Source organism: Lipotes vexillifer, unplaced genomic scaffold (genome assembly GCF_000442215.2).
Source record: "Lipotes vexillifer unplaced genomic scaffold, Lipotes_vexillifer_v1.1 scaffold422, whole genome shotgun sequence".
Lineage (NCBI taxonomy): Eukaryota > Metazoa > Chordata > Mammalia > Artiodactyla > Lipotidae > Lipotes > Lipotes vexillifer.
The window spans coordinates 3,250,318-3,261,948 of record NW_006779087.1 but is presented as its reverse complement, the minus strand read 5'-3'; the positions used below and the strand labels follow the sequence as shown (position 1 = coordinate 3,261,948).

The 11,631-nt window shown below is 52.1% G+C and overlaps 2 protein-coding genes across 2 annotated transcripts in view; both read left to right on the top strand.

Annotated features, from left to right (window-relative positions):
- The window catches only part of KRT84 (keratin 84), an 8,368-nt gene extending 6,896 nt beyond the window's left edge, over positions 1-1,472 (top strand). Inside the window, 3 exon segments of the mRNA XM_007452360.1 lie at positions 644-837; positions 839-1,046; positions 1,360-1,472. Coding sequence (XP_007452422.1) covers positions 644-837; positions 839-1,046; positions 1,360-1,472 — 515 coding nt within the window.
- Positions 1,473-10,813: 9,341 nt separating this feature from the next.
- Positions 10,814-11,631, top strand: part of LOC103078641 (keratin, type II cuticular Hb5) — a 6,846-nt gene continuing 6,028 nt past the window's right edge. Inside the window, 1 exon segment of the mRNA XM_007452343.1 lies at positions 10,814-11,349. Within this exon segment, the coding sequence (XP_007452405.1) occupies positions 10,930-11,349 (420 nt within the window). The 5' untranslated portion in view covers positions 10,814-10,929.

Genomic DNA, 11,631 nt, shown 5'->3' with positions numbered 1-11,631 from the left:
TCCCCCTTTTTTTTTTTTTTTTTTTTTTGCGGTACGCGGGCCTCTCCCTGTTGTGGCCTCTCCTGTTGCGGAGCACAGGCTCCGGATGCGTAGGCCCAGCGGCCATGGCTCATGGGCCCAGCCACTCCGCAGCATGTGGGATCTTCCCGGACCGGGGCACGAACCCGTGTCCCCTGCATCGGCAGGTGGACTCTCAACCACTGCACCACCAGGGGAGCCCAGGACTACCTTTTTGATGGGCAATGTGGGGACCGCCAAGGAGCATGATATCATTGGAAGAGAGAAGCCCTGTGGCTTCATGGAAGCTACTGACGCAGCTGCTGGGTAATCCAGATCACTACCCGCCTCACTCAACCCAACCTGACTTTGGCCGTATATAAATGATGGTGGACTTATGGCTACATGCCAACACCTGGGGAACTGGCTGAATTCTTCCATTTTAGTCCGAATGTTTGACTTCAGTGGAGTCACAGCCTTTGAGACACCCAGACAAGAGAAGGGAAACGTGGGTACTGACTATGTAGACAGTAGGAACTACTTGGACCCAGGCCACTTCCCCTGATGCCACCGCCCGTCCCTCCCCACACCCCCAGTGGGAGGTGGAGGACGAGGCAGCCTCACTGAGGGTTTCATCCTCCCACAGCAGTGAGCAGTTCCTGGGGCGGCCTGGTGTGCGGGCCCGAGCCTCTGGTCACCACCTGCAGCCTCTCCCGCGGCGGGGTCACCATCTCGGGCCGCAGCAGCACCCGGTCCAGCGGCTTCTGCAGCTGGAACGTGGGCGGGGCCCAGGTAGTGGGCGGCGGGGACCCGCCGAGCGCGGGCTTCCAGGGAGGGGAGCTCCGTGCTGGTGGGCGAGACCTGCGCCCTCAGCGTCCCCTGCCCGCTGCCCACCGAGGGCGGCTTCAGCAGCCGCGGTTCCAGCGTCCACTTCGTGTCCACAACCACCTCGAACCGAGCGCCGGCCAGCCACCGACCAGGAAGAACCATCTCCACGGCTTCTGCTTCTGTCCCCAAAGTGCCCGGACTCTGGGCCGAGGGCGCTCTAGGTACCCATCCTGCCAAGAAGCCAAGGGCTGCTCTGCCTGGCCTGTGTCCTCTGGGGGGATTTTTTTCACCACCTAGACGCTCCATCCACAGCCCCAGCGGACTGGCCTCTCCCTGACTCCCAATTTCCTTCCTTTGGGTCACTCCTCACCACCCAGCCCAAAGACCTCAAGAAATGCAGATTCAATACAATTACAAAAATCAGCATGTTGGTCCTAGCTTTGGACTAACTTAGAGAATGGAGAGCTGGCTGTCCACACAGCAGGTGTCCTCAGCCACCGTCCTCTGCTTCCCTCCCCTTCCTTCCCCTGGCAGGAGAAGGTCCTTTCCTTCTCTTCCTGACCCAGAAGGATCCACCGTTTTGGGTGGGGGCCAAGGGACCCCTGAGTCCCCAGAGATGGTTCTTCTCTGAACGGCATAGGTCCTAGGTGCTTCTCTTCCTGGGGTGTTGGTGTAACCCTGGCATGCGAGTCCACGAGGTGTGTGGGTGCTGGTAGAGAGATGGACCCTGCAACACTCCACGCCCCTGCCGGTGGTGTGAGGCAGGCCCAGCTCTGTTCACGGCAGGGGGGCTTATGTCTGCACGCTCCGGGGAGGCCTGGGCTGGGGTGGGTGCCTGTCTGTACTGCTCTTTGTGTTGCTGGGATTTCAATAAACCTGCCAAGCTATCATCACTAAGACCTGCCAAGCTAGCATCACTAGGACCTGCCAAGCTAGCATCACTAGGACCTGCCAAGCTAGCATCACTAGGACTCTGGCCTTTCCTTCCCAATCGCACTGGGGATGGGGGAGCTTGCCTCCTAGACTCCACTAGCCCACCCCCCTGGGGACTTGCCAAGGGCAGAGGCTGGTGTCCTGGGACAGAGGAGGTACTGAGGAAAGAGCGCTCAGGCCCCTCCCTGGAGGGGCTCACAGCTCAGCAAGGGAGATGAGACATATAGCAAAAGCTCTGAAAACAAATGCCAGGCAGCCCACTTCTCTCCACGCGTTGCCCTCCAGCCTCCTCCCTACCAGGGCGAAATCCTTCACTTGTTCCCCAGGTCCCACCCCACCCCCGGTTCCTCTGGGATCATTGCAGGGGCCAAGAGACCCAACCATGTGTTTAGCGGGTTGGAACTTTCAGTCCACCCTCCCCAACCTCCAGGGAGGGAAGCAGGGTTGGAGGTTGAATCAGTCAGTCAATCCTGACTATGTAATGAAGCCTCCATAAAAACCCCATAAGGACTGAGGGATTCAGAGAGTTTCAGCGTTGGTGAACACGTGGAGATGTGGGAGGAGTGACACACGTGGAAAGAACGTGGACACTCTGCACCCTTCCCCCATACCTTGCCCTATACGTCTCTTCCATCTGGCTGTTCCTGAGTTATATCTTTTTATAATAAACTGGTAATCTAGTAAGTAAAATGTTTCCCTGAGTTCTGTGAGCCACTCTAGCAAATTAATCAAAGCCAAGGAGAAGTCTTTGAAACTTTCAATCTATAGCCGGTTGGTCAAAAGTCCAGGTGACAGCCTGGGTTTGCAACTGGCAACTAAAGCAGGGTTGGGGGTGGGCAGTCTTGTAAGACTGAACCCTTGACCTGTGGAATCTGATGCTATCTCCGGGTAGATAGTGTCAGAATTGAGTTGAACTGTGGGACACCAGCTGCTTATTGGTACAAGAAACCCCATGCACACACCCACACGCACACAAACACATCGGAACTGTGACCAGAACTCTTAACGTGTGTCTTGTGCAACCACAGAGGACCCCACACCATAGAAAGTCCCCACACATAGTTTAATGACTCTTGTCATCATCTTGAAATCCTTAATAATTTTTAAGAAGGGGCTCTGCATTTTTATTTTACATTAAGCCCCACAAACTGCGTAGCCAGTCCTACCCGAATAGCTGTATTTCTACTAAAAGAATGGAACATGTACTTTAAAATCTTCCAACAAAGAAAACTTCGGGCCCAAATACCTTCCCTGGTGCATTCTACCAAATATTTAAGGAAAAATTCAACCCAGATTCTCCCAGAAAACATAAGAGGAGGGAAAACTTCCCAACTCCTTTTATGAGACCAGCATTACCCTGATACCAAAACCAAGCAAAGAAATAATAAGAAAAGAAAAACTACAAATCAATATCTGTCATGAACCTAAATATAAAAATCTTCAACAAAATATTAGTAAATTGAATGCAGCAACAAATAAAAGATAACACATCATCACAATGAGTTTATCCTAAGAATGCAAGGCTGGTTCAACTTTCAGAAACCTATTAATGTAATTCATAACACCAACAGACTGAAAAGGAAAAGTCATATGATTATCTTAATAGATACACTAAAGGATTTGACAAAATTCAACCTCCAGTCATGATAAAAACTCTCAGCCAACTAGGAATAGATGAGAACTTCCTTGACTTAAATGGCATCTAATAAATAAATAAATAAATAACAAAGTAACATCCTACATCTAACAACATACTTAATGGTGAAAGTCTGAATGATTTCTGCTGTAAGACTGGGAAAAGATAATGGTATCTGTTCACACCACCCTTAGTCAGTATTACACAAGCTGGCCTAGCCAGTGAACTAAGGCAAGAAGAAGAAATAAAAGTCATATGGCTTGGAAAGGAAGAAATAAAACTCTTTCTATTTTCAGAAGACATGATTTTCTATTTAGAAAACCCCAAGGAATCTTTTTTCTAAAGCCTACTAGAACTAATAAGTGAATTTAGTAAGATTATGGGACATGAGTTCAATATATAAAAACTAATTGTATTTCTATAAAAGCAAAGAACAGTTGGAAATTAAAACATTTTAAAGTATTTTTAACATTTACAATAGCATCCAAAAAGTGAAATACCTAAATATCAGCCTTTAAAAAAGATCTGTATGCTAAAAACTATAAAACAATAATGAAAGAAATCAAAGAGGACCTAAATAAATGGAGATACATACTATGTTCATGAATTGGAAGACTCAATATTGCTAAGACATTGATTCTCCCCCAAAGATGACATAAGGTTCAAACCTGTGGACTCACAGACCCCGGTTCAAATCCCAGGCTCTCTGCTTAAAATAGCTGTGTGACCAAAAGTAATAATAGGCAAGAATAATACTTATAGATTGAACTGAGAAGAGTTTCAAGTGTGTTTTGTGTTTTAACTTGACTTTTTCAACAATCTTAGGCAGTAGGCACTTTAATAATTTCCCTTTTGACAGATGACAAAATCAAGGCCCAGGGATCAAAGCACAGGCATTCTGACTCCAAAACTCACACTCATCACCACCATGCTGTTCTGTCTGTCACAATCTCGCTAAGCCTCTTGCCTCATCTGTAAAATGGAAAAGAGCTCCTATTTCAAAGATTATTAGCACATAGCCTGGCACACAGTGATGCACAATAAACGGTTGCTACTGTTTTGATGGTGATGGTGGTGGTGGTTCTAGTTTTACTGCTAATGGAGAAGAGCTGTGTTCAGCAGCTCAGCCGCTCCAGGACCAAACAAGGGTGGATACCGAAGTGTCAGCGGACTGTTTCCAGCGTCTGCACCGAAGCCCCAGCCCTCATCTGCAGGCAAGCGGCTCCCTAGCCTTTCCAGCTCCGGCAACCAGGACTGAGCCACTGCGGGGCTGCCTGTGGGGCTTTGCTGCCCTCTGCTGGCCCCCAACTTCCCTGGAGACACCGCACCAGGGCATTTTCGAAGCACTCCCGCAATAGGATTTTGTGGAGGGAGAGGGGAGTTTTTTGTTTTGTTTTTTTTCTTTTGTTTCTTTAAATCAATTTCCCTAAGTTTTTTTTTAATTGACGTATAGTTGATTTACAATATCGTGTTAGTTTCAGGTGTACAGCAGAGACTCATTTCTATATACATATACAAATATATATATAAATATTCCTTTTCAGATTCTTTTCCCTTATAGCTTATTACAAACTATTGAGTACAGTTGCCTGTGCTATGAGCGGGGAGTCTTTTAAAAACAAATTGTTTTCTCCAAAACTGTGTTTAGGACACAAACATTGCAACACTGAATAGCAACTTTAAGAAATCCACCCCCTCACTCACCAGCCCAGCACAGCACTCTTTTCACCATCCTGTGTCTCTGTCAGCCTGTGTTCCCACAGATGTTCAGAAAACCACAGGCTTGAGTCAGGAAAGAGCCATGGAGGGCTCTGAGCCCCATGGTTCTCAAACTAAGTGTGCTCCTCAGGACTCAAGGGCCAGAGTTTCCCATCAGTGACATTTAACGCCACACATAAAATATTTAAAGTATCCAAGACATCCATTCATTTACACAGTCATTCAGTCAGCAAGTATTTACTGGGCACTTACTCTATCCCCAACACTGTTCCAAGTGCTTGGGAGCCATTAATGAACAAGATGGACAAAAATCCTGCTTCTATGGAGTTTATTTTGGGGTGAGAGGAAAGACTGATAATCATCAAGAAATAGAATAAACAGGGCAATTATAGGGTCTGCTAGAAGGTGTTAAGTGCTATGGAACAAAGAAATAGATCAAAGCAGGATAAGCTGGATGGAGAACGCTCTGGGAGGGAGAAGGCAGGTTGCCATTTTTAAAAGAAATGCCAGAGAAGCCTGTTTGAGAAGCGACGTTTGGGCAAAGAGCCACAGGTGGCAATGGAGCCGGCCATGTGGCGGAGGGAACAGCATTCAGGGCAGAAGGGCCAGTCAGTGCAAAGGCCCTGAGTCAGGAGTGGGCCAGGTGTGTCTGAGGAGCAGAGGGAGGCCAGGGTGGGTGACGAGAGCAAGGGGATGAGGTGAGAACTGTAACAACAGGGACAGGCGGTGCATCATTAGGACTTTTCTTCTTTCTTTTTTTACTTTGAGTGAACTGGAGAATTATCGGGGCATTTGAGCAGAGGAGTGACACAGCTCAGTGTCTTAAGGGGTTCACTGGAGTGGGGGTGGGCAGGGCAAGCAGAGACCAGCATGTCCACCTTTTTTTTTTTTTAATAAATTTATTTTTGGCTGCTGTTGGGTCTTCATTGCTGTGCGCGGGCCCTCTCTAGTTGCCGGGAGCAGGGACTACTCTTCATTGCTGCGCGCGAGCCTCTCATTGTGGGGGCCCCTCCCGCCGCGGAGCACGGGCTGTAGGCACGCCGGCTCAGCAGCTGTGGCTCGTGGGCTCCAGAGCTCAGGCTCAGTAGTTGTGGCTCGCGGGTTCTAGAGCGCAGGCTCAGTAGTTGTGGCGCACGGGCCCAGCCGCTCCGCGGCACGTGGGATCCTTCCAGACCAGGGCCCGAACCCGTGTCCCCTGCACCGGCAGGCGGACTCCCAACCACTGCGCCACCAGGGAAGCCCCATTATGTCCGTCTTATCTGTTTGTATAGCTGGATAGATAGACAGACAGACAGACAGGCAGGCAGGCAGGTTTATATAGCTGTTTTCCTCCTAAGATTTAGGGAAATGGTTCTACTGCTAAAGAAGAAGAGAAGGAGGTGAAGGAAGAGAATAAGACGAGGGAGGGGGAAGGGAGGGGGAGGAGGTAGGGGAGGAAGAAAATTTCAAAACCACTAATATGGTCCAATTTTGAAATTTTTGTCTCTGTATTTACTGAGCACCTGCTCTGGCCCAGAATAGTCACAGGAAACAGCCAAGCCATGAGAGAAAGCTGCCTGCGGGGAGACGTGTGCGCAGGGTTCGGGAGGAGAGTCTAGGGCTCCTGGCAGGTAAAGCCCATGAGAGGAAAGATGGGGTGGCCCAGGGAGCAGCTTTGCCAGCTGGAGGAGGGGCCCAGCCCCGGATGCGCTTGGGAGGGTCCAGTGTTCATCCCACGCCTCTCTGTTGCTCTGACCTCACTCCTCTCACATAGGGTCTCTGAGTCACACCCAAGTCTTGCAAAAGCCAGAGGAAGTGTCAGGGGGCGAAAAGACCCTTCAAGAACTGTGTCCCAGCATCAGGAGTGGCGTAGATCTGGATGCATAATAAAATTGTGGAAAAGACCGGCAGAGATGAGGGGAGATGCCCAACTTGAATGAACTGTGTGGGCAGCTACCAAGGCCCTGATCAGGACAGGCCCATGGGAGCTCTCAGGGTCAATCCCAGAGAACTCGTCAGCCGGGTCAACAGGCAGCTCTAAGGACATGTAGGGCAAGACGAGAAGGTATCAGCGCTCTCCTATCTTTGGACAAATCCAGGAAGCCCTCCTAGGAGCAGGGGGGTTTTAAGCACAGTAGAGAGAGCAGAAGGGAAGGCAGGTAGTGAGTGCCTGCGTGCTCCCAGCAGGCATCCCAGCTTAGGCAACATGCGGGAGGAGGATGGAGCATCAGCCGTGGGTGTGAGTATGAGCGGTGAGGCCTCTGGGGAGCCCCAGGAGAGGGACTCCAGGAATGGAGCAGATTCAAAGGGAGTCATGGAAGCTGCCAGGGTGGAGCAGGAAACCTCTCTCAGCCAATTAGCGCTTGAAACTTCCTGGAAAAAGTGGCCTCTCGGGAGTATTTTAAATTATGGGAGGGCCATGGGTTTTTGAGTGGACATTCTGACACTGGGTGTGGCTTTCAAAAGGTGGGGGGAGCACAATGGGACAGGACCAAAGAGCATGATGAATGCCAGCACCCAGGACAAGCGGGTGTGGAGGAGGCTAATTGGAGTTAACCGGGCAGCCCTGGAAAGGGCATTTAGTGAGCTGCCTGCTGAGCCAGAGGAGGAGAAATCACAGCCTTCCTCTGACTAGTCCAAAAAGACTTCCTGGAAGAGGTGGCCGGCTGTTCTGGGACATTTCAGGCAAAGGTGTGACCAGGGAGAAGGCTTGGGGATAGGGAGAGGGGGCCGGAGAACCCACAGGGCACATGTGGGCAGTAAATGAGGAGAAAGCCGGTAAAGAGAGATCCAGCTCCCACCCCAGCACCCAGACAAGGATCTGGTCTCACTAAGCAGTGTGCTTGGGTGATGGGTAGAGATGGGCATGATTCTATGGGTTCTCTGTGCCTCCCTTGGGTAGAACCAGATGGCAAAGACCCAGGTCCCATAGGTCTACACAAACCCCCCCAGGGCGTTGTGCCAGATTGGCCTGATCTGTGAGTTTCTCACTTGCCCAGGATGACCTGGGAACAGCCCCATAAGGACTCAGCCTCCCCCTCCAGCCCAGCCCCTTCAATCCGAAGCACCATGTGGACGGTCTTCCTGAGCATTCCCCACTGGTCCTGGGCTCTGCTGCCACCTGCAGTGATGCAGACTTCACCCAGAGCCCACGAGCGCGTCCCTGCGCTGGGCGGGGCCTGCCCTCACTCCCGGCACACCCGCCCAGGGACTCACACCCTGGTTCTGAATAGTCCTGCTGGTCCTGGATGGGTCTTTTATTTCTGAAGGCAATGGGGTATCTCCAGGTCTCCTGAGTCCCCTGGCTCTCCTTCCCCATCCTCAGTGCCTAGGCCCAATTTGAGGTGGAGGCTTGCGGGATGTGTGTGTGTGTGTGTGTGTGTGTGTGTGGGGGGGGGCGTGGGGGGTGTGTGTGTGTGTGTGTGTGTGTGTGTGTGTGTGTGTGTGTGTGTGTGTTGGGGGCCTGAGGGAACAGCTGACACAAGAGCCTCCCTCTGGGGCTAAGCCTCCGCTCCCTCCTGCTACCAAGAGGCAGAAATGGGTTTTCCATCCTCTTCAATCGGCTGAAGGAGAGCAGAGGCTCACAGGAGTTGAGAAGCGGATGAGGTTTTATGGGCTCTCCAGGCTGGCAGAGTGGAGGGCCCGTCCCTCCTCCACCTCCCATGCTCAGGCCCCACCCTCCTCACTTTCAAAGGGTCCGAATCCCTCTTGGCCACACCACACCATCCAGGTCTATACCACCATCAGTCAGTGAGCTCACTGTCCGAGGCTCAAGAATCCATCCCTGGATCCAGGCCCACAGGGCCCCACTTGAGGGGTGGGGGCTGGGAAACCATCCCCCACACTCTCCAGTATAGCCTCCTCTCTCCACCCCAAATTTGTACACTAGTGAAATCAGGTTAAAGAAAACATTAAAAGCAACCTTGAAAGGATAATGAACTCATAAATGTGCAGAGGAGGTGAAGCCTGTGGACGGGGAAAGGAGCAGGCCCACTCTGCTGGGTGGGGGGATGCAGGGGGTGGCAGGGGAGTTTCTGATAGGAAGCAAGAGTCCCTTTCCTTTATACAGACGCTTTTGGTCCCCAAAGCACATTCTTGTATATTATCCACTTAATCCCCCCAACAACCCCAGAAGATAAGAATGAATCCCACATTATGGCCAAGGAATCAGAAGCTCAGAGAGGTTAAGAGCTTCCCCAAAGCCACACAGCTGGGAAGTGTCCAAGCTGACATTTATACCAGGTCCTCCAATTTGGATTCCATTGCCCAGATTGCTAAATGCCAGCGGCTTCACCATGGGTGACTATATGATCTGAAGACTATTTGGGACCAGCTAGTGGGGTCTCCTGCTCCTTGCCTACCCGAAGTCTCTGCCCTACTTGGAAGGACAGGCATGGGATGTGGAGATAGAAACCAGTCAGCTTGGTGCTGGGCAAAGACCTGCAGTGGATCTGGCTGTGAAGACAAGGGCAGACCCAGGACAGAACGTGGGGCATCTGAGGGAGGATTCAGGGAACCGTGGCACAGGGACAGCACTCGGTTCTGGGAGGCTCCCTGGAGGGGTTGTCACCCTCAAGAAGTTCCTCAGCTCTTCTTCCTGAAGTTCCTGACCCCTCAGGGGCCTGGCTATCCTCCCTCAGCACAGACCACATCCCCAGGTCCGTGCTCAATGAACATTAAAGACTATCCATCGTTATCCTAATAAATGGCCCCGGGACCCACAGGGATGCAGGGATGTTAGAAGGAACGACGACTTCAGATCCCCAGGAGCCAGAAATCACAGCGTCCTTGGACAAAAAAAAAAAAAAGCCACCTTCCCACCCCCGTCTCTGGGCAGAGCAGTCTCTGAATTTTCTTCTAGGGGTGACAATTCTGGGGCTGACAAACAGGCTGAGCCCCTGCCCCTGCCCTGGCTGGTGGTCTTGGAAGCAAGTGAGACTCACAGGACCTGTTTCTTCTTAAAGAGCCCAGGGACGGTGTCCAGAGCAAGTCCGTAGCAGCGAGGTTATCCTGACTTCTGCCATTCTTTCAGCCAAGTGGGAGAAAGCGGCTAAAGGGAGGCGCCCCCTTATCCACAAGGGGCCGTCACTGTGGCCACTGAGAGTTGCAATTCTGCGGGTGAGAAATGAAGGCTCTGGAACAGAAACTGCTAGGGTGGAATCCAGAAGGTTCTAAGGGACCACGTGCTCCAGCCCTCTGTTCTGCAGGGAGCATGGTCAAAATGGCCCCTCTGGACCCGAACCACCTCCAAGCAATGCTGCCTGAGTGGGTTTGATTCACCTGATCTATCAGCCCCTGAAGCACATCGATTTACTTGAGAATGTGTTCAGTGTGGAGCCAAGAGGACAGAGGTGATGACTGCTGGTGGTCTCACCCAACCTGGGACCCTAGAACTTGTCCCTGGAGACAGTGGCCCCAGCCCATACTCCATGCCCAGCCACCTCAGACTGTTGTGGATTTCAAACCCACCTCCAGGTGTGGGTGAAGGCCGTCTCACAGGGAGACTGCGAGAAAATTCCTTACCTAATGTATGTAAACGAGCTTTGAAGATGAAAAGTGCAAACGCACAGTATCCCTAATAACATCTTCAATACTTTTAGGGAGGCCCAGAGTCGCTGCTGAGCTCACCTTTAAGACGAGTCCTTGGGGAGTTGCTGGCAAACTCCCCAAGCCAATAAACAACATAAAATTACTTTTCACTCCTTTCATGCAGCCAAGCCCAGCTCTCCCCACCAATAAAAGGACCAGGATCAGAGGAGCCAGAAGCATCCTAAGCAGTGCACCCGCCGCCCTCGACACCCCAGCGCTCTCAGCCTCCATCCGCTCAGACCCACACCATGACCTGCCGCTCCTACAGGATCAGCCCAGGATGTGGGGTCACCAGGACCTTCAGCTCGTGCTCAGCTGTGGCCCCCAAAACTGGCAGCCACTGCTGCATCAGCGCTGCCCCTTACCGAGGGGTGTCCTGCTACCGGGGGCTGACGGGCTTCGGCAGCCTCAGCGTCTCAGCCCTGGGCTCCTGTGGGCCCCGCATAGCGGGGGGCGGCTTCGGCGCCGGCTCCTGCGGCCGCAGCTTCGGGTACCGCTTCGGCGGCGTGTGCGGCCCCAGCCCGCCCTGCATCACCACCGTGTCGGTCAACGAGCGCCTCCTCACGCCCCTCAACCTGGAGATCGAGCCCAACGCGCAGTGTGTGAAGCACGAGGAGAAGGAGCAGATCAAGTGTCTCAACAGCAGGTTCGCTGCCTTCATCGACAAGGTCAGTGAGGCCTGGGATGGTCCAGAGACAGCCCCAGCCCTGCCCTCCCCTCGGGAGGATCTGTAGGGGAGCCAGCATGGCAGCCAGCAGCGGGTGAGAAATGCAGACCAAAATGCGCGGAAGGATCCGTCTTCTCGTTTAATTCCTGCAAAGTATGTCGGACACCCATTGTGGTCCAGAAATTGAGTCTATAGTCTAAAGTGTGTGCATTTCCCGAGACAAGACAGCATGGGAATATCAGAGCTGCCGCTGAAACACAGGGCACTGGGTACTGGAAGAGCG